At 32.7% G+C, this 24,134-nt stretch overlaps 1 protein-coding gene across 1 annotated transcript; it reads right to left on the bottom strand.

The window, feature by feature from the left end:
* Window positions 1-7,607: 7,607 nt before the first annotated feature.
* On the bottom strand, window positions 7,608-20,550 carry LOC139484158 (myosin heavy chain, clone 203-like). Its single transcript, XM_071267890.1, has 6 exons — window positions 20,519-20,550; window positions 20,132-20,254; window positions 17,725-17,997; window positions 15,888-15,992; window positions 15,053-15,173; window positions 7,608-7,966 (listed from the first exon to the last, which is right to left on the bottom strand). The coding sequence occupies exons 1-6, from the start codon at window positions 20,548-20,550 to the stop codon at window positions 7,823-7,825; spliced, it is 798 nt and encodes a 265-aa protein (XP_071123991.1). The 3' UTR covers window positions 7,608-7,822.
* Between the last annotated feature and the right edge of the window lie 3,584 nt (window positions 20,551-24,134).

Raw genomic sequence — 24,134 nt, 5'->3', positions numbered from 1 at the left:
ATTTAATCAAGGATTTTACTGAATGGGAATGACCCCTGTACGCTAAATCCATTATATATGTGATGTGTAAGGATTGTTATTTAATTTTTTGATGCATGACTTTTTAATTGGTTATCATTGACTTTGAACAGTAGCTGTGAGTACTTTTAGATCTGTGCTTTTAGCTGTTAGGATGTATAAGTACCCGTCCACGTTAATTCTATGTTTTCGTTAAGTGTATTTCAATTTTCATCCATCTGTTCAGTTAAGCCATTTTCTACTGATTTTTATAGTTTCTTCTAATTTTTTGTCAGATCTCATCTCAAACATTATAATTCCTAACTAGTTCGTTGGTTTTCTCCGGCCTCTCCGGATTCCTCCACCAATAAAAACTGGCCGCCACGAAATAGCTCAAAAGTTGCGTTTAAAAGTTGCGTCAGAACACCAACAATCAATCAATTAATCTCAACGATTCTAATCCACAATTCGGTAGTATCATGTGGTCTTTACGTAGTTTTTTATCATTTTGTTTAAAACATAGAATATACGTAATCTGAAAATTTGCGTGACGATCTGGCAGTCATATTCATTTTAAGTGTCGGTTCATTCCCATATTAAATGTTTTATATGTGTCCCACTTCTAATCTATAAGCACTTGAATTTAATCGATATTATATAGCAATTCAAGGCAGACCCGTACAGCAAAAACTATTCTTTGAACGTGTAACAAAGTCAATCTTAAATACCAATACTGATATCAAGCAGAGGCAGATTTAGGGGGTGGGAATAGGGGGCCCGTGTGAAAATTTTGGTTGATTATTTAGGGAATCACTGTGGCATGACTAGAGTGGGGGCCCCTCTTATGTAGTCAGTGAGCCCCCTCTTATGAACATATCTGGATCTGCCAGTGTTATGTATTTAATATCTACTCCAGGCCGGAAGAAGTTCCCAATTCTATATCTCATTCTTGTCAATAGAATAATATGTACTTCCCTCAACAGGCCCGAGAACACTGTTATTTCGTAGTGCATTTCTTTTAGACAATAAATTCAAATTAAAAAAATCACACCTGCTCTTTCTCAAAAAGATCTTTACAGTGTAGTGTACTACCCGTGAGACAAATAATATCAAAATTATAGAAACTTCTACCAGCTCTAACTAAAAATATTGACAATTCTGTGTTAAGGGGGTGTAAAATTCAGTTTCACAGCTTCAGATGTGATAAAATTTGATCTTTTTGAATTGGACCAAATCACTACTTAATATAAGATTCAGCACCCAATTTTTTTCAACATAACGAAAACCAAAGGACGATAACTGTGTCCTTGGACCAACAACAGGCAACCAATGGGAATCGATATAAGTCACTCAATCATTTCAGAGTTCTGGAGGTTCTGTATGTAGTAACCCAACACATTCAAACGCGATTGATATTTTTCTTCTTTTCCACAAGCACGCAGTATTAAAAAGTTGGATATATGTAAATGTTGGTCGAATTCACTATAATGTCATTTGGTGGACAAAACATATTACCGACAGACCGACCGTTACAGTCTAAAACAAATCAATGCATATTCATGTCACTTTTGTTCCTCGACACAGAACTGTTGCATAATAGAATACATTTCCACTACATCAAATTTTTAATTTTCTGTAGAATCAGCCTTGCATATAATTTGTTATCAATGTGTAATATATGCCGCTGGAAATTTAATAGTAAACAATCAATTTACGACGATACAATGCAATCAATTTTGTTTTATATCAATCATTTATTTACAGTAAAACACTTTTGAATGTAAAATTATGACACAAATACCTTTTTAATAATACAATTTCAGTCGGTTGAGTTTATGAATTAGAATGAAATTATTCTCTCCTGAATTGTCTGCCCATAGAGGGCGTTTAGGTTAAGTGTTTTGTGTGATTTGGCGGTTAAATCATTCGGCACGACAGTATAGCAAACTTTTTCGTCAAAACTATGTTTAAACCCTTTTTTCGAAAAAATTACACAATGAGATTAAAAAACCTAAAATAACACACTGAGAATTCGAAATTACACACTCAGATTTTAAAATTACACACTGAGAATTGTTAATTACACACTGAGATTTCAAAAATACACGTTGAGATTAATATGCAAATTACTAATGAATATTCATGAGATGAATAATTCAACAGATTAATATCTTGGTCTCTAGAACTCTTGTCATTATAATGAAATGCGGTTCCTTCAACCAAAGTTCATAATAAATTTCAAGACTTAACATCGTTTTTTGCTAACTCATATGCATAAGTTATTTGTCAATATAATTCAGATTAATATTATTGCTAACGGTGTATCGTTATTGTTTGCTTAAAATTGTTTAAGCATATGCCCTTTTTTAAAAGTCTTTCAACTGTTACCCTGATTTCGCAAGGTAATCTTTTATATTTTTGTTGTTACGTTTATATGTTATTATAGACACGTGGGTGAACATGTAATTGCATCGTTTGTCTTTTTGTAGATTGTTCCAATGATTTCTTTTAATTCTATTAAAGTTTTCACCATTATGTTATATTAGAGACATATAATACATGTCTCTTGTTATATTTTGTAATGAGAATAAGTGAGTATTTTTTTTTGTTCTATTAGTCTTTAACGTTGTATTGCTAATGTATTTTATAAAATATTTGGCACCAGATAGAAGGACTAACGAGCTTTATCTTACCTCCTATACATTTCCAGGAATATGATTGGTTAAAAGCGTCCGCGTGCAAACCGTGTATATTTGATATCAGGTAAGTAGGGAGGCGGGGCTTATCTCATACACGGTTAGTAGTGGAGTTACGTCCCTTTATATTCCATATTAGGTAAGAAGGGGGCGAGGCTTATTTCATACACGGTTAGTAATGGTGGTATGTCCCTTTATAAAAACAAAACGGTACTGAGAAAAAATCTTAAAAGTTCCAACAGACGAAGAAATTGATTGTTAAGATTGAAATAAATTCATAAAACACATTTAATCCTTACAAGTCGTTACTGTCGTCATCTGTTTTTGTAGGATCAATGGAAGTATTTTTTTAATGCTAATAGTAAAGACTTGCTCATTTTGAGAATCACTAGTCTTAATTTCACACGTTCAGATAGTCGGTAAGATAAATTCGTTACATAGTATGCTAGTGACGTAATACGGATTTCGCTATCACCCCTTATGGAATTTACTGACCCCATATATACCGTATTAGGTCACTAGCACACTATGTAACTAATAATGTCCCCTAGTTGTTTTAATCTTGTAATAGATTAAGATTACGTATGCTAATTAGATATGTGCATAAAAAAAAGTGAAAGGCCATGAACATTTATTTTTTTCATTTTTAACACAAAGCAATAAGACATTTGTAACACAACACATCACAAGAAACATGTTTTAAACTAAAACAAAAAATGCTTTTCACAAGTTCCCGTAAGTTGAAAAAAAATCGAAAGGTTCCTTCTTTCAGTTTTGAAAAAAAATAATAAAAAAATGTTCCATTGCGAAAATTCCCATTAACTTTCTTTCAACAAATGTTTAAGTGAAAGAAAAATTGCAGTTGTTAAAATTTACAGTTCCACTTGTGTTAGTAATATCATTCAAACATTTTAGGCGCGTAGAAATGTCACGACAATTTGCGGAGTTTTCAGTGTTGACTGGTTCCAGTTTTGTACACTTCAAAAGAGGCGGATATCTTTCAAAAAATGGGGTGGAGCTTCAGCCATGGAATAACATGAAAATGAATATGTTGTACCATAGCTAAGCTCCGCCTTTTTTCCTTTGGATTCTAGTTGAGCTGCATATTTAATTAGCAAAGTATGGTACAACATAAATTTGCATATAATATACCATGGTTTTCCCTAAACACACTTTTTAAGCAAATTATTGCATTAAAACATCAAAGGAAAAAATCCAATTTATGTTACAACACAAGTTAAACGGTCGGTGACTTCTACTAGGCTGGTATATGCTATGAGGGTAGGGGTTCAGTGGTAAGTCCAACATAATATGTAGAACAAACAGAATATCTGTTGTGGTAATTACAATTAATTAAAATAAATTGACACCTAAAAAAAGATAAAAACCTATAAAGTATATCCAAATATTCATTCCTTACATGCAGCTGTATTAACTTCGGTGTGATTATTGGATGTAAAATATAAAATAAAATAATCAATTGATAAGAAACTTGGAGTCAAGGGCAATATGCAAACAGCTGATATTACTCTTCAACTGTTTCGATATTTAAACATGATCTACCAAATTTTCATCTGGAATGACAAAATCCAAAAGGATTCCAGTTCTGGCATTCAAATCACCAATTAATGAACACAACTGTTCATCATCCCTCAGTGTTACCATCTCCCTTTCTATTTCCTCAAAAGCATCTTTTGATGCATATCTGCTATTTTGTGGTGGTATATAGACACATCCGATAGACATGTTTGATTCGTTTGAATTTTTTTTTAGTTGCAACCATTGAACAAATTCACAGTCACTCGGTTTTGATGAATTTGATATTTCTTTCTATTAATTTACTGTAAATGTCCGAGATGCCACCAGATTTTTTCTTGAAATTTTTTCTACATTTTGAAAATGAGAGATACCCATCGGGCAAAGATAGCATATCAAATTCATCAATTTTTGATTCAATACATACCAGAATATCGTATTTTTGAATAGTTTCAATGAATTCGGGAATAATTAATTTAGATTTTAAGCCACACACATTAATACAAGAAAATTTTCAGGGGCGGATCCAGCCATTTTAAAAAAGGGGGGTTCCTAACCCAGGACAAAGAGGGGTTCCAATTATATGTCCCCAGGTTCATAGTTCGAAAGTTCAGAAGTAACCTTAACTCTTGTAGCGGCGCTGTCCTATGCATATTCGTTTTCTTCATAGTTTATATCGGAAGATTGTGCACGCGTTCGTTTAAACAGTCTAGGTGGTATTGGAGGACTTGCACTACTTTGCTTTTGATTGGGAAGTGTTGTCTCACTTGTAAGGATACGACATCTTCTTTATAATTTCATTACAGTAACAATTAAATAAAAGAATAGTGTTCAAATGTTATACGCCGAAGTACATATTTTATCTGTCTAATTATATTACTTAATTCTATACTACAATGTATTTAACAAAATCGAAATTTATCATAAAATATAATGAATTTGGAAAACTGTTAAATTGTCCAATAAAAATGATACATTAAATGCATATCATTGAAAAAATCTGACCAAATTGGAAAGTTAGAAAATATCGAGTTTATTGAACACTGTGGTCAAATTTAGTTTGCGGAAAATGATGACTTGATTTCGAAGACAAGAATTAAGTATTCAAATATCTGCAAAGGCTTCAAAATGTTAAGCAGATCAAGTTTATGTTTTAAGTTTTAAGTTCTAATATCGATTTTTGAACTTTTGGGTGAAAATAGTATTTTTGAAATAACAATGGAATTTTTGTGAAATCAATGAATTTGATAGAAAATAATACTCTGTAAATGTTAGACCAATGGGTAATTATTAACCTTTGTACAGTGTAAAAATGATATATCAAATTTCATTATATATGGAAAATACATTGTCTTGTATGGTTTCTTTTATTGACTTGTAAATATAAATAAGTATGAGTGCTAATGAGACAAATCTCCATCGGAGTCACAATGTATAAAAAGTAAGCAATTTTAAGTAAAGTACGGCCTCAACACGGAACCTTGGCTCACACTGAAAAGCAAGCTATAAAGGGCCACAAAATGATTAGTGTAAAACAGTTCAGACCGGAAAACAAATAGTGTAATATCTGTAACAAACAAGAAAAGAGAAACACAATTTTGAACCACACCAACAAACGACAACCACTGAACAACAAGTTTCTACATTGGCTAGGTTTTTTGTTATCTAATTTTTATATCATACTAGAAATATATATATGCGTGATATTGCTATACAATACAATTTTGCATTGTAATTTGTAGTTCCAAACAACATAACGCCTATAAAAATTGATTACATGTATATGCATTGATTTAGAAATCATCTAAGAAATTTGCTTTTTAATTTGATAAAAATCCGGCCGATAATAAAGGCATGAAAGTACTTTTAATATATTTTTTTTATCCTTACTTATTTCCGAAGTCTTGAATAGTATATGCAGCGTCAGCCTTAATGTCAGGAATAGGATACAATCGATAAAATTTATGATGAGTCGACTATGAAAGTAAAACAAATCTTAAAATTATGAAACAAATTGTACGACAGAGAACTCTTACACAGACAGACGGACGTCCGATTTTTTTCATATCCCGTAATACACCATTGAGGGGGAAAATAATTCAACTCGGCCAGTCAACCCCACCTCTGTAAACAGTAACGTGCACACGCATTGGAATAAAATTCGGTTTACATGTATACAAAAACATTAGATGGTTTCGGCATCTTTTGCTTATCCCTAAAATGAGATTTTCTTTCAAAAGAAAACCATTGGAACTATCATGACTATTGGAGCTATTTAAAAAAAAATATATAAATGGTAAAAATATGGCAAAATAAGGACGACAACGATGGGAGTTTTAAACTACCTTGACTGGCTAAAAAGTCCTTGCACGGTCGGTCTCATTCTATATGGTTGCTTTTATATAAAATAAATATTATAATAATTTCAGTTGTATTATGTATGAAAAAGAGTATAGCACAACTGTTTGAAGTAGTTTTTTGTTCCGTTAACACAAAGCTGTTGGTAACAAAAATTACTTTTAAAAATCCAATACACAAGTATTTTTGCATAGGTACTATTTCTGTACTAAAAAAATGCAGTACTGGAAATTTACTTTTAATATTTAGTACTATTTCTTTACTTTAAAACTGTTGTAATATTTAGGTACATGTATTTTACAGTACTTGATTTGTACTAAATATTTTGGTATAGAAATTATACAATATTCCATGTTGTAAAATCATAACTTTAAGAGATTTGAAATAGAAAAACTTTCAAAATGCTGAAAATGTAACGGTAGTAACCAAAAATCTGTAGTACCTAAATTTCAAGTACAAACAGAGAACTGTAAAATACAGGTACCTAAATATTACAATAATTTTAGAGTAACAAAATAGTACTGAATATTAAAAGTAGATTTTCAGTACTACAAATTTTTAGTACAGAAATAGTACCTATGCAAAAGTAGCTGTGTACCCATCATTCATGTCCTATATTCTTGACTTATCTGATATTTTCGCCACAGCTCAGCAGATTCCGTAGCTTCATAGATGGTGAGAAGCAGAGTCATCTGAGGTTGGCCGATTGTTATGTGATATATATTGCATTAGCATAATATTTTTCAAAATAAACAGGAACATTTTTTTGCTAAAAGGACCACAAAGTTGAATGTTCATTCATTGTTTATTGTCACTGATTTGCTATTGTTCACAAAAGCAGCATAAGCATAAAGTCCATGCAGTGAGTTTATTATATTTAATATATTTGAAAAAGAGTGTTAAAAAATTATAATATGAATATATAATTGTTCTAAAACACAGTTCATAATATGACAGGAAAATGTAATTTTTACTGAAATACATATGATAAATAAATGTAACAATTAGATCTAGGTTTATACAATGTGTGATGCTTTATTACTTAAATATTGAATTTTGTATAAATTTATATTTATTGACAGAATATTTAATTTTCTTGTCGCTAAATTTGTTTTCTTATCGCCAAATAGTCTTCTTGTCGCTAAATGTCCTCCTTATCCTTGAACAAAGAAACTAAAACAGATTTTTCCCTCACTTTGGTCTAAAGTTCTTCTCTAGCAAGGACTTGTTCGGCATTAAGACTCGTTTTTCTCTCTCAGTACCCTTTGTAATTCTATTCTTGCTGAATTTCTTTCTTTCCGCAGTCTATCATTTTCCTCCTTATATTTGGAGGAAATATTATCAGAGCTTATTCTATCTGAGGTCTCTCTTTTGTACCTAGAAAATAAAATATCTATCAGCACAGGTTTAAAAAAATTACAAATGAATAAAAGACGATTTTTGGATTAATATCACTGCAATTCAAAAACAACAGAACATACATTCTGTGAGTATTGCATGGCAATACATAGTCCCTTATAATACTGATTAAATATTTAATGTATTGAAACAAAATTCTAACTTGATCTATAACTTATCATGATGTAAACTATATAACAAATATTAAGTCAAAATCTTCAAGCATGGTGACAAAATTTGGTTGAAAACTGAATATTTAAGTTAACTTTGTCAGTCCAAGGACCAAAACTGTACACAAAATCACCAGACCTGAACAAAATTCAAATGTGATCTGTAACTTGTCACGATAAAACTATATACAAAGTTACAAATCAATATCTTCAAGCAACAGAAAAAATGTGTCAAACTTATGGAACGCCACAGCTGTCTTATGTGCAACTGTATTATTATTTTGTGTTGTTTTATTATTACTTAATGATATTTTGTCTTTTCTTAATATGGTTTTCACATTACGTAATGATGTTTTAATATAACTCAATATGGAATAGTCATTACTTTATGATATTTCGATATTACACGATATGGTTCCGTTTTGACTTGATATAGTTTTGTCATTACTCAATATGGTTTTGTCATTACTCGATGTGGTTTCACCATTAGTTAATATGGTTATGTCATTAGTCAATGTGGTTTTAACATTACTTGATGTGTATGTGACTTAACGTAATGTAGTTGTTTCATTACATGATGTGGTTTTGTTATTTCATAATGATGATTTGTCTATTCTTTATATGGTTTTAACATTACGTAATGATGTTTCAAAATTTGACGATTTTACGCTATTTTTATGTGGTCCTGTCATTTTTTAAAGTAGTTATCCCATTACTTGATTAGGTAAAACTACGTGACCAATTCGGAAAAACCTGTTCTATTTTTAGACAGATTTCCATGTTGTATGTGCCTTGAATGATCTAATTAAAGTTCGGGTTACTGTTTGAATTAAACTTTGAGTTAGTTTTCGAATTCAAGTCATGCTTAGTTCTAGTTACAACTTTGAATTTGAGTCACTTCTTGAGGTAGAGTTTGAGTAAGATTCGAATTGAAGTCTCATTTAGATTAATTAAGATTTCGAGTTGAAATTAGAGCTATTTTATATGTCTTTTTGAGTTCGTAATTAAATTTTCTATCGCGGAACAAGGGCTTTTGCTCGGGTTTCCGATAAGAGGGCTCCGGGATATGCGTACTAAATTAACAATGTTGCAGTATACAAAACGCAACATATGAGTTGAAATAAAGTTATATGTGATGTGATTGCCAATGAGACAACTATCCCCACCAGAGTTTAAATGCAGTGGGTGTAAGAAACATAAATAGACAACCGTACAGCCTTCAACACTCCGTATAGTCAGCTACAAAAGGCCAACATGCACCATGTGAAAAAAAATCAAACGAAAAAACTAACGGTCTATTTTACAAAAATATGTTTACAACGATAACAATTGAACTTCACGTTCCTGACTTGGGGCAGGTACATAAAGACAGTGCACGGGGTGGAGTTTAACATGTGTGTGAGCAAACATCGGACTGAAACAGTAGTGTAACAGCACAACGCGAGAAAAAAATGTAAACTAGACAAAGTGATGCCCCCGCACTCCACTCATTTAACCGCTTATACCCCAAAAAGGACAAAGTTCAAATTTTCTCCCAAAAGAGGAAAAATAATAAAAAGAAAAACACCTGACCACATGCACACCTTCGATACATGTACAAACAGCTAGCAGAGTGATAAATTCCTAGCATTCAAACTGTAGGTGGAGTTATCTGGAAACGCCCTACTTATGCAAGTAAATCTCCCAAAAAGTTCAACTTTCTCCCAAAAGAGCACATATTTATAAAAATTAAACCCTGACCACATGCAGCACACCTTCAATATATGTACAAACAGACAGTAAAGAGAAAACTTCTTATGATTCAAACTTTTGGAAGAGTTATGCGGAGTACCTATATACCCATAATGGGACGGAAAAACCGACAGACGGACAGAGGCTAAACACTATGCCCCCAACTTTCAGTTGCGATAAAATTGCGGTGACATAAAAAACAGTTTCAATTGGCTGACTCAATAGGTCGGTATGACTGGGTAAGTTTAATCCATCAGGGTGATCTCGGGTTCCCCAGAAAGGTAAGGAGATTCTGCTCAACGTGTGGCACCCGTCGTGTTATTCGCGAAATTACAAACCGAGTGATTTGGTTTTATTTGGAAGTTCACATTCGAGTAAAAAATTAAGGTATTATGGTTATGACAACTGGAACATGTTCGTCGTCACATGTGAAACAGATATTCCAGGTAGATCAGAGAATTCTATTGATTAAAAGTAAAACATTGATATTCGTATATATGTTCAAATGATCATTAACGTTAAAAAAAAATCGGAGAATTCTTATTTTATAGTATTGATGCTTTGTCGCTTAGTCCGAGACCCCCTCCCCCAATTTTCCTGTGACTTAAGTGTGAGTTGATTTGAAGTGTCTCATTTGTTAACAAAAAAGTATTAGTCTTTTGATTTGTGTCGAGCCTGTGACATCAATGTAGCGGCAGTGAGACACAACAGCGTCGTCGAAAGTGGCGTCATTTCGCGACCTTTTATAGCTTACTATGGGGTATGGGTTTTGTTCATTGTTGAAAACCATACAGTTTTGTTTTAGTTAAATAAACCCAAATTAAACTGTTTTGACAAGATAAATTTATTACCTCCATGAAGTGTTTTAAAACTTGTATAGATGTTTTTCCTCAATATCAAGAAAAAGCATCTACAGAAAAATATTTTTTTTTTTTTTTTTTTTTTGACCGATGAATGTACAGCCGATCAACATTAATATGCTTTTACACTGAAAGCAGCAATATCAGGCGAGACAAAGCGTTCCGTGGACTATTTTACAAATTTATTTTAATACTGCTTCTACATGTATTTGAGAACTTCGGATCAAATAACAGGACCAAGTGGTTTGGGGATATTCCAATTATGTCTGAAATACTGTAAAATTTTTAGGATTTTATTTTTTTATTATTGTCTGCCGTTCCCCTTTTTCATACCAAATAACTCTGAGCAACCACTCGAACTTTAACTTTGGTGATACCCATCCAAAGCACTTTCAACAAATGACATATTGAAATCTGTTAAAAATAGATTTTTTTTACATATAGCATGGTGGCCTTTTGTAGCTGACTATACGGAGTGTTGATGGCTGTACGGTTGCCTATTTATGATTTCTTACACCTGCTGCATTTAAACTCTGGTGGATAGTTGTCTCATTGGCAATCGCACCACATCTAACTTTATTTCAACTCATATGTTGCGTTTTGTATACTGCAACATTGTTAATTTAGTAGGCAAATCCCGAAGCCCTCTTATCGGAAGTCCGAGCAAGAGCACTTGTTCCGCGATAGAAAATTTAATTACAAATCAAAAAGACATATAAAAAGTAAAATCACAAAAATACTGAACTTAGAGGAAGATCAATTGGGAAAGTCCATAATCACATGGCAAAATCAAATAACAAAACGCATCAAAAACGAATGAACAGAAACTGTCATATTCCTGACTTGGTACAGGCATTTTCAAATGTAGAAAATGGTGGATTAAACCTGGTTCTATAGCGCTAACCCTCTCACTTTAATGACAGTCTCATCAATTTCCGATATTTTTACATTGATGCGTTAAATAATCAGACACAATAAATATAATAGTCGAAAATAGCTCTAATTTCTACTCGAAATCTTAATTAATCTAAATGAGACTTAAACCCCTCTACTTGCCGACTTGTTTCTTTATTATTATGAGGCTGACTTCATGCAGGAACTTCTTAGCAAGAAAGATAAGAAGTTAGCAATATCCTTTAACTCTACTTTCCGCTATATAGATGACGTTCTTTCACTAAACAATTCAAATTTGGTGACTATGTGGAACGCATCTATCCCATCGAATTGGAGATAAAGGATACTACAGATACAGTTAAGTCGGCTTCATATCTTGACTTACATCTAGAAATTGACAATGAGGGTCGGTTGAAAACAAAACTTTACGACAAAAGAGATGATTTCAGCTTTCCAATTGTGAACTTTCCATTTCTAAGTAGCAACATTCCAGCAGCACCTGCATACGGGGTATATATCTCCCAATTGATACGATATTCCCGTGCTTGCATTTCCTATCATGATTTTCTTGATAGAGGGTTACTGCTCACAAGGAAGCTATTAAACCAAGAGTTCCAAATGGTGAAGTTGAAATCATCCCTTCGTAAATTTTACGGACGCCATCACGAGTTGGTTGACCGTTATGGAATAACCGTTTCACAAATGATATCGGATATGTTCCTTACGTCGTAACTACAATCCCCTTCCCTTTCATGAATGTGACCTACCGAATTAGACTATTTACCGGATTTGTAATCACATAAGCAACACGACGGGTGCCACATGTGGAGCAGGATCTGCTTACCCTTCCGGAGCACCTGAGATCACCCCTAGTTTTTGGTGGGGTTCGTGTTGTTTATTCTTTAGTTTTCTAGGTTGTGTCGTGTGTGCTATTGTTTTTCCGTTTGTCTTTTTCATTTTTAGCCACGGCGTTGTCAGTTTGTTTTAGATTTATGAGCTTGACTGTCCCTTTGGTATCTTTCGTCCCTCTTTTAAATTCCAATCTTACTCAAACTCTACCTCAAGAAGTGACTCAAATTCAAAGTTGTAGCTAGAACTCTGCCTTTAAATTCGACTCAAACTCGAAGTCCAACTCGAAACTCAATGCTAACTAGAACTTTAATTCTAAGCATGACTTGAATTCGAAAACTTACTCAAAGTTAATTCAAACATTAACCCAAACTTTAATTTGAACACTAATTAGATCATTAAAGGAACATACAACATGAACATCTATCTAAAAATAGAACAGGTTTTTCCGAATTGGTCACGTGGTTTTACCTCATCAAGTAATGGGATAACCACATCAAAGAATGACAGGACCACATCAAAGAATGACAAGACCACATCAAATAATGAAACAAACACATCAAGTAGCGTAAAATCGTCAAATTTTGAAACATCATTACGTAATGTTAAAACCATATAAAGAATAGACAAATCATCATTACGAAATAACAAAACCACATCATGTAATGAAACAACTACATTACGTTAAGTCACATACACATCAAGTAATGTTAAAACCACATTGACTAATGACATAACCATATTAACTAATGGTGAAACCACATCGAGTAATGACAAAACCATATTGAGTAATGACAAAACTATATCAAGTCAAAACGGAACCATATCGTGTAATATCGAAATATCATAGTCATCATAAAGTAATGACTATTCCATATTGAGTTATATTAAAACATCATTACGTAATGTCAAAACCATATTAAGAAAAGTAAAAAAATCATTAAGTAATAATAAAAAACATAAAGTAATATCAGAGTTCCACATAAGACAGCTGATGGTTATTTTACAAACTGATTATTTGAGTGATTTTTTTAAGTCAACGGACCATAACTCTGCACAAAATCATCAAACCAGAACACAATTTAAACATGAACTGCAAATTGTCATGATGTAACTATATACCAATTATCCTACATACATACACACATATCCATTTTGAAATAAACAATTATCACAGAGATATGTCTTGCTTTTTTGTAATTTCCATAATGCAAACACTTCAACATGCATATGTAAGTTGTGCAAATATTCAAAGTCAATGAACCATGACTGAAGGTACATGGCTCAATAATCTCCCTGTATATGAGATGTGCCAATGTTAATACAACTACATACCAAATACCATTGACTTATCATAAGTAGTTCCCTTTGAACAAACCTAAACACAAACTAATACATGTAAACTAAGCAAAATAAGTCAATAAACCATAACTGAGTGTAATGAGATGAGCCAATGCTAATACAACTGCATACCAAATGTCATTGACCTACCACTAGTGGTCTCGAAAAACGGACATAAACACAAACTAAGAAATGAAACACGCTGAGGTTTCAAAGTCAATAGACAATGATTGAGGGGGCGGGGGCAAATAATCTATGGAAATGAGCTATGCCTTTGGGTATTCAACTGCATACCAATTATCATTAGCTTACCACTAGTGGTTCCCCATAAACTGATCTAATCACAAACTAATACATGAAAACTAAGCAAAAATTTCAAAGTCAATAGACCATGACTGAGGAGGCAGGGCCGCATTATTTCCATGGAAATGAGATATGCATCTCCATTGAAATGAGATATGCCAATGCTTGTACAACTGCATACGAATAATCATTAACTTACCACTAGTGGTTCCCCATAAACTGACCTAATCAGAAACTGATACAATCTTATACATGAAAACTAAGCAAAAGTTTAAAAGTCAATAGACCATAACTTAGGGGGCGAGGCAAAATAATCTCCATAGTAATGAAATATACCAATACTGATACAACTGCATATCAAATATCTTTGACTTACCACTAGTGATTCCCCACAATCAGACATAAACACAAACTAATACATGAAAACTAAGCTGAGGTTTTAAAGTCAATGGACCATGACTGAGGGGGCGGAGCCAAATAATCTCTCAAATAAAATATGCTTATGCTTATACAACTGCATACCAATTATCATTAACTTACCACTAGTTATTCCCGCATAAACTGACCTAATACATGAAAACTAAGCAAAAGTATCAAAGTCAATAGACCATAACTGAGGGGACGAGGCCAACTCATCTCTATGGAAGTGAGATATGCCAATACTGATACAACTGCATATCAAATATCTTTGACTTACAAAAAAATGTACCACTATTGGTTCATCATGATAATAAACTAGACCTAATCACAAACTAATAATTGTTGATGCTGCAGCCGCCATCACTAAACAGCATACCTTTGATTTTTTACTTCGTCAAGCAAGACAAAAAACTAGACCAATAATAATTTTTTTAAAAGCATTGAATTACTACATTTTGCAATAGTGTTTTTGCAATTAAGAAAAGACAACTGCCTTCTTTTTTTCTAGGTCTTCAAACTCTCTTTTCACTTTTTCTATTTCATGTAATGATTCTTTTAATTTCTCATTTTCAGTTTTTGTGTTTTGAAGAAATAAGATATTAACTTCAAATTTTCTTAATCTGTAAATGATAAAAAAAGACAATAAATTTTTCATTCATTAAAGTCATATCAGAAACGAGTGAGTGGTGAAAAAAATGTTTATCCAATTCTTTTACCAATGTATGTATATATCATAAACTTAGTCCTTTGTACGTGATTTTCTCATTTTTTATGCAAATATAACGTAAAATCGTCAATTTTTTTTCTCTCTGTCTGTTATGATTAAACAAATATGGCTGCTCTTTAAACATTGTAAATGCCGCGATCGGCCACGTACATTCCTAAATTAATAACCGACGTTGCAAATTCGGTTAAAAATAGATCGACTACAAAGGAACTCATATGTAGTATATTTACTCAACACATGTTATAACATGCAAATGTATTCTAAAACTCTGCAAAATATTTGCAGGATTGCTTTTAAAGATCATTTTTAGGCTTGTTTGTGTTTGTTTGATCATTTTTTAGTAGCAATGACAGCTATGTTTGAATTAAAACGATTAAAGAGAATTAAAAACACAAAGTTCAAATCAGGGTAAACAGACACTAAATAAATAGAGATAGTTTCTAATAAATATGAAGTAAATTCTTTCTCCATAATACTGTAAAAAAAATAGATTATTCAAATCAGCAGGACATCTAGGAAACAAGTTGAAATTTTAAGCTTAAAGGTCCTAATAGTATTTTCCACTTGTGTTAATATTGTTTATTTTCGTACATATTTTCGTACATACCTAACTTCTGAATCTTTCAGCTCATTTGATTTTTCTCGTAAGATGTCTTGCAAATTATCTTGCTCTCTTTGCAATTTTTTATTATCTTCCTTACTTTTATTTAACCTGAAACAGTACACAATTCAATTACAGTAAAAGCAGCATACATATTAGTTTTTTTTGTAACTTTTTTTTTTCATTATATTGCATGCATACAAAGAAAACTAATATCAATTAAAATTGGTATGCACTGACATTTTGCTGAAATGTTTAAAACAAAGATATCTTAAAAACAAGTTAACCAACGCCTGATTAAACTTCTGTCAGTAGATTCCATAAAGTGGATACCTCAGGTATGCAGGGTCGTTACAATAAAAACATAAAATGAAGAAGGTCCTATAACAACATTTTTAGGAATGCCCCAGTAATTTATTGAGATCAACATGTTTCAATTGCTAGGACACCGTCATCAGAAATGAAAACAATGTCGATCTTAGTAAATTACTGGAGTATCCCTTAAAGTGTTGTTGTTATAGGACCTTCTAAATCAAATATATGTTAAATCACATTTTCAGGTTGAGACATATATACATAATATAAGGACTAAAATTTCAAGTTAGTTTTATTATACCAGCTACTCATGTTAAAAGGTTGCAGCTCCTATTGGATTTAAAAAACTTAATTCAAAATATTAATTATGAAAGACCTCTTTGTATCTGAAAAAAAATTTTCAAGTCATTAGTTTTTCCTCATGGTGCAATAATTGTATCCATAATATTGAGTATTCTGATAACTGGGTGTAACCTTACAATACTGGTCATCCTATTTATTATTAGAATGCTTCGCTGATCACAGCCTGATAAGACTGCAGAGGTTGAACCTTGAACAGTTATGGCAAATTTAGACACAATATTCAAGCTTAAAAATCTTGACATAGTATAGGTATCTGATGCAAAATAAATGTCAAGATCATACAAATCTATTGCACAATACTGTGTAATAAAAGATTCTTGAAATTTGAAAAATCTTGAGAAAAAAAATTTGAACCACTTACAAAAGTTGGAGCCCCCCCCCCCCCCCCCCCCCCCCCCCAAAAAAAAACTTTTTGAATCCCCCTTGGAGCAATTACCCCAACACTCAAACCCAGCCTTTCCTTTGTAGTATGGAACCTTGTAGTACGATTTCAGAGAAATCAATATTCTTAAACACAAGTTATTGTCTGGAAACAAGAGAAATGCTTCGTTTTTTTTGTCCTTTTTTGGCCACTAATTCCCACATGAATTGGGTAATTACCCCTACACTCAATCCCAGCCTTCCTTTTGTGATATGGAACCTTGTGGTATAATATAAGAGAGACCCATACACTTGCACACAAGTTATTGTCAAGAAACTACAAAAATACTAGTTTTAGGCCCCTTTCTGGCATTTAATACCTAAACTGTTTGCACCAAAACCCCCAAAATGAATCCTAACCTTCTACTTGTGGTATTAAACATTGTGGTACAATTTCAGAGCTATTGAAATACTTATACACAAGTTGATATCCTGAAAGTTGAAAAATGCTTCTTTTGGGGCCCCTTTTTCTAAAACTGTTGGGACTAGCTATCATCCCCAAAATCAATCCCAACCTTCCTTTTGTGCTATTGAACCTTCTTATTAAATGTCATAGAGATCCATTCACTTAAACTTAAGTTATAGCTGGACACTAAATGTGTCTTCGGACAACACAAACGACGATGACATCATACAATCCGGAAAAAATTTGCATTCGTATAAAAAAAAGGGATTACAAAATAACAATGTTACACAAAGTAGGTCCTAAAAGTATTTAAAAACAGACAAAAATGTTCAAACTTACGCATCTTCAAGTTTAACCTTATCATTTTCCAGTGAAAAGATTTTTGTTCTCAACAATCCTCTGTCCTTATCTAATTTACTGTTTTGCTGAAGAAGATTTTCTATTGTTTCATGTGAGGAATCCTGTTGATGAACCTGCTCATTTTTGTAACGATTTACATCACTCTGGATCTGGTCCAATCTAGCTCTAAAATCATGCTTTTCTTGTTCTAAGCTGTCCTTTTCCCGTTGTAGACTTTTAATAGTCCTAGTAGCAATCATTCCTGTTTCATATCTGATGATGAAAAAGTTAAGTTTCTTACATATTTTATATTATTATGCATTAAATAAAATAACTTTCTTGAGAGGAGGCATCATACTTAACATTCCCATTCTAGCTGGACTTGGCAGCATACTTGTACATCTTGCACAGTCAAAAAGATGCCTTACTTTGACAAGGTTTAACTGCCGGTTGTAAGAACGCTTATGAACTATATTTCTATTCCCTAATAACCATTAAGGGTTGGAAACGAATGTTGTATATTATTATTTTGGTAGAAATATACTGGTCCGAGACCACAATTATTTCGTAGTGCATTTCTTTTAGAACATAAATGAAAATAAAAAAAATCCCACCTGCGCTTTCTCAAAGAAACTTTTACAGTGTGTTGTACTACTTTTAGGACAAATTATATCAAAATTATAGAAAACTTCATCGTCTCTAACTCAAAATATGGACAATTTTATCTTTAGGGCGTCTTGAAATCTTTTGACAGCTTCCGAAGTGCTATTTTTCAACCTTTTTCACCTGGACCAAATCACTACTTTCCTTTAAAATTCTGGACCCAAATTTTTTTACAGTGTAATTTCACCCCCCTACTTGCAATTTGAGGCATTAAACATGGAGAAATAAATTTGGAAGGGGTATAAAAATGAATGGCAAGTAACCCACTGTCAACACTAGGGACTATATTTGTCAACGAAAATCAAGGGACGACAATTGTGGTCTCGGACCTACTGCTGTTGTTTTACAGTCAAATTAATATAATACCAATAATTTCATCTGTGATTGAAATTCTGTAATTTTCCTCCTTTGAATTCAAACAATAGGTAGTGTCAAAACGTTGACAATCACATTTGTATCCATCTCTGGTCCATGTTTTACCATTGTCAAGTCAACATCCAGTATTAGAATTTTTCAATTTGGGCAAATATTAGTAAGCTAATGTTGATCATTTCAAATGATGCAGTACTAGTGTCAATTTATCAGTTTACTGTCAATTTATCAGTTTACTTCAGAACATCGAATTTGTACTAAAAGCCACTGTTTAGATGTGACCTAATTACCATGATTGCCTTTTGTTGCTATGTCTAATTAAGGGATTAAAATCAGCATAAGACATAATAATGTCTGGTTGGCATAAATATATTTTGGAAGCCCTGATTTAAACAAAAGCGTTTATGGATGTTCCCTACTGTTTCAAAATAACAAACGTTTTAAAAGACTGTTATAAATTGATAGTATATGAATAAAAGGAGCTAAAAAGGCCGGAAAAAAATAAGGGGTCAGTGCGTTTGTTTTCAAGATAAAAGCAATTGAAAATTTGTAGGGAAATAATTGTCTTTGACCTTTTCATACATTTAACATTAGAACCCTTTTGCTTTAAAAAAATTAAAATGGATTTAATAGCATTTTCAAATATTGCTTTTTTTAACTACCGGTATATGTAATTATGAAAAGAAAAGTAAGGGTTGGCAGGCGAAAATTCTTTAATGGCACTACATGGCAAAAATTCAAAAACAAAAGGAGCGAACATTCTTGATCCAAAAAATAATTTCATTTATTTTCCAATAATTATAGTTATGTCCGTTCCATGTGGACCCTGGTATCATCTGAAATTTCTATATTGGCCCAAGGGTTAGCTGAGGGCTCATATCGGTCGATGATAATACCAACATCCTTAATGAATAAGACATGTTATAATCTTTTTATCACACATATAATCCAAATGTTTAAAAAAGTTGAAAGAATTCTATTAGTCTGTCTTGCAAGATCATACAATTTTTGTTCCACACTGAAATAAATAAATAATTTCAAAGCTCCACAACAGGTAAAAATTTTATTCCATGGATATAGCAATGGCAATGTCTAATTTTCTTATAGTATTAGCGTTTATTATATATTTAAACAAATTCAGATGTCATCTTAATCGACATTATTATTCGTTACTATTGTTCCCAAAGCTTATGACCTCATAGCAGGACACAATCTTTGCCCTGTGCAGGAAAGGGGCTGGGGCAAATCTTCAACTATTTCATAATGTCAAACCCAATGTTTTCTTTACAAATATGTGAAAGCAGAAAATTTCCAAATGATAAAATCACACAAATATATCTAATGTACATTCCTCATAATTATAAATCCTTACTTTTCTGAAAGATCACTATATTCTTGTTTTAGTTTTTCTATACTGTCCAATGCCACTGTGAGTTCAATTTTTAAGCTAATATTTTCTTTTTCAGTATCTGATCTACATCCAACTGAAGAATAGCTGAAATGGATCAATTAAATTTAAAACAGTAGAATCTCATTTATTAGTTTCTTTAAAATAAGATTTAAAATACAAGAAACATAATGTTACTTGGAGCCTGATTTGCTGTACATATGTTGTGTATGGTGACATCCCATTAGTCCGACACCCATTATTCCGACAGCCCATTACTCCGACAGCCCACTATTCCGACAGCCCATTACTCCGACAGCCCATTATTCCGACAGCCCATTACTCCGACAGCCCACTATTCCGACAGCATACTATTCCGACAGCCCATTATTCCGACAGCCCATTACTCCAACAGCCCATTATTCCGACAATGCATCTGTCTTGTGTGTATGGGTAAATTTTCTCTAAAAAGACCAACTCTGTTCTCTTTAATATTTGGGGTTGTCCGTTTTTATTTGAATCATTCTTTCCATGCACGATATTTGTCTCATTATATTTGAGTTGAAACACATGCTTATTTCAACTGCTCAGTCCTTACCCTCGACGCAGACGACACAGACGACGACATCATACCATTATAAAATCCCCCAAAGAAGTTTTGCGGTCGTATTAAGACAAATATGACGGACAAGAACATTTCGGCACTTCTACTTAAATAGTCATGAGGAAAAGTGATATCGGGTCAGTGACTGTATATGACATAGAAATATACAGTCAACGCAATTTGACTGGTAAGAAATCTAAGACAATGTGTGACATTCTTGTCCTGCTTGTGTCTTTGTCAAATTGTCTAATTGTAAAAACTTAGTACATTATGTGTTTTATGGCAAACTTGACACTTATTTTTCATTTAAAGATTGTGTTCAAGAAGAAAAATATTTAGATATCATTGATTTTAAGAAAGGTACTTCATATGTTAATTAAGAATCGGTGCTCACCCATTACATTAAGAATTGAAAATGTCAGATACTCAAAAAATCGTATTGTACAGCTGATAAAGTTGAGGATGAGCGTCATTTTTCAATCGAATGCTCACTTCATAATAATTTGAGGGAGGAACTCTTTTAGCATATATCTAGCACATGTCAGAACTTTTAAAAAGTTAAATAAATTTTCGATGTTTAATAACACAAGAAAACTTTATTATTAAGGGGAAAAATGATGATTATATTGTTAGTTCTTTTGAATTATGTAGTGCATGTCTTGATACGGACTGTTATTTGATATCAATGTGTTAGTTGAGGTTTTTTTCTATTTTGTTTTGGCTCCGATTGTGACTGAGGCGTATGTTGCTATAAAGATAATTATATCATATTAGTATTGTAAAGTCTTAATGTTGACCCAATCATTATACCGCTGCTTCGAAAAAGCGGGGGCTTACTGTTTTGCCTCTGTCCGTCCGTCTGTCCGTCCGTCAGTCAGTCAGCCAGTTCATCCGTCCGTCCCATGAATATTTTCGTTGCATTTTTTTCATGAACTACAATACAAGGATTTCTGAAAGGTTTATTGAAGTCGGCTATATCGTGTGATGCGTTTTCAGATTCACTGTCAACAGCTTCCTGTTTACCGAACACTTTTCACATGACAGCCAAGTTAACAATGTTCGTCACATTGTTCTCAGGAACTACAATACAATGATTTCTGAAATTTGGTTTCAAGGTTTATATTTATAAGTCAGCTACATGTATACTGTGTGATGCTTTTTCAGATTCATAACTCAACAACGAATTTTTTTGAGCGGAGGAATCATCAGTAGCTCGCACAATCACTGGTTCTTTTTGATTTATATGCTCTTTATAGACCCTTTAATTTGGAAAATGAAATATTCTTTCTGTTCTGTTCTATATACAGATTTCGAATTGAGTATATAGAAAGTTTTCGAACTACCTAAGCCTTAAATTATTTTTTATACTGCACTCGTTCTATTTGAGCAGTCAAAATGCGTTGACTCTATATTTCTATGTCATATACAGTCACTGACCCGATATCACTTTTCCTCATGAATATTTAAATAGAAATTGCCGAAATAATATTGAATTATCATACGACCTCTTCAACCTGTTCTTGTTTCAAATGCATACAGATCTGTACAACGATGCGTGGAAATCTCAACCTTGTTTCTTTTGCAATTATTGGAAAAACATATTTAATTTGTTAATATTTTTTGTTTGCAACCTATAAATCATTATGTTTTATGCTTATGGTTGATATTTAAGTCCATACTCAAACGATTTCGTTCACCGTCTAGTGTTGTTTTTTTAACAGGTAAATGTAAATTTCATTGTGTTGTATATTTCTCCGCGAGCATGATGTGAGGCCTTTTTAAAGGGTATTTCCCCCAATATTTAAATCAAATAAATAACCTTAACGCATTAAACAACTATTGAAAATGTTTTTTTTTAAAGACAATAATAGTGCATTGACTTGACATATCAACGACATAAGGATTCGGCCCGAAACGGGGAAATAGCTCGGCACAGCCTCGCATTTCCCCGTTTCTAAGCCTCATCCTTATATCGTTGATATGTCAAGTCAATGCACTATTATTGTCTATATATATATTTTTAAAATATGTTATTTAAAAATTGAATGCTTCTTTTTGTAAATTTATTGGGGTGTAAAAGCGTTGACCGAAGTACATTTTGTATGAAGCGCGGAAGCGCTTCATTCTAAAAATGTGCGCACGGTCAACGCTTTTACAACCCTATAAAGTTACAAAAAGAAGCATTCAATACTTATAATTACATTTTTTAGCTATGATCATCAAAACACGAATTTTATATATTTTTTTATTTAATTCACCTGTGCACTTTATTGTTGGACCACGTGTTATCATGAATGAAAAGTTGTATTGAGCAATGCAACTGCGTACGGAATAACACGTGATGTGCAGTTAGCCAATCAGAATAAAGTATTATAATGAAACGGCATACATCTAAATTAAATGTAATTATTACATTATATTTAAACGTAATAATACAGACAGACAAATTTTATTTGACCCTAATACCCTGATACTTGACTTGATAAGTGTCGGACTTATGGGTTGTCGGAGTATTGGGCTGTCGGAGTATTGGGCTGTCGGAGCAATGGGTTGTCGGAGCAACGGGTTGTCGGACTATTGGGTTGTCGGACTAATGGGCTGTCGGACTAATGGGCTGTCGGAATAATGGCGTGTAACCTTGTGTATCTTTGTGTATCTTATCGTAGTCTAAAATCAGTCATCTTGTTAGTTCGTTCGGTATTTTTGTTTGAACTTATCACACGGGGAAACTTCGCATTGACGTCACTACGCTACTTCCAGCGTACAAAATTAGCGTAAAGATTAAGTTTTCATTGTTATTCTAAAGAAATGCTCAAACATGCCATTTTTCTAATGGCCGTTTCAAACCTGACTTCCGAATGTCTAAAAACATTTTAGAACTTCACAAAATCCCACTTCCGGCCTCCATTGCGTATATTCCATTCAGCTTCATCAATCTTGTGGCAGGTAATACAGGTCAAGCAAATCATATTTTTATGAATTTCAAAATGACAAGCACCTTTCGCCTTCCGTGATTTTCCCGCGAAAAAAATCCATCCAAAATGAAAGGAAAACTACATGAAAAAACGATGTGCATGCCATATTTTTGTTCAGGAATATAGGGTAGGTTAATAAAAAACAATTTACATTTATTTTTCATAGAAAAAAAATTTGATTCATTATAAAAAGATCAATATTCTGACCATCATGACTCTAGGTAAATATTCATACAAAATTCCATTGATGTTGAAGGGGATGGCAAAAAATGAGGTTTTCCTGTTGAATAAAACCCCAAATTATTGCAAACTATTTTAAAGCAATATCCCACAAACAAATATTATAATTGTTTTAGACTGATAAAAGTAACCTAATTGACAATAGAGCAATTTGATTGGATATAACGAT

This window comes from Mytilus edulis, chromosome 8 (assembly GCF_963676685.1).
Source record: "Mytilus edulis chromosome 8, xbMytEdul2.2, whole genome shotgun sequence".
Taxonomy (NCBI): Eukaryota; Metazoa; Mollusca; class Bivalvia; order Mytilida; family Mytilidae; genus Mytilus; species Mytilus edulis.
Note: the sequence above shows the minus strand (reverse complement) of the source record. Positions and strands in the feature narration are given on the sequence as shown.

Excerpts from the sequence above, each read along its gene's own strand:
- LOC139484158 (XM_071267890.1), bottom strand. The coding sequence starts at position 20,550 with ATGGGCTGTCGGAATAATGGGCTGTCGGAATA. Across the intron at positions 20,255-20,518 it reads AATAATGGGCTGTCGGAATA|CTATTCTTCAGTTGGATGTA; the intron begins GTATGCTGTCGG and ends GATCCATTTCAG. Across the intron at positions 17,998-20,131 it reads TATAGTGATCTTTCAGAAAA|ATATGAAACAGGAATGATTG; the intron begins GTAAGGATTTAT and ends TTTCATCATCAG.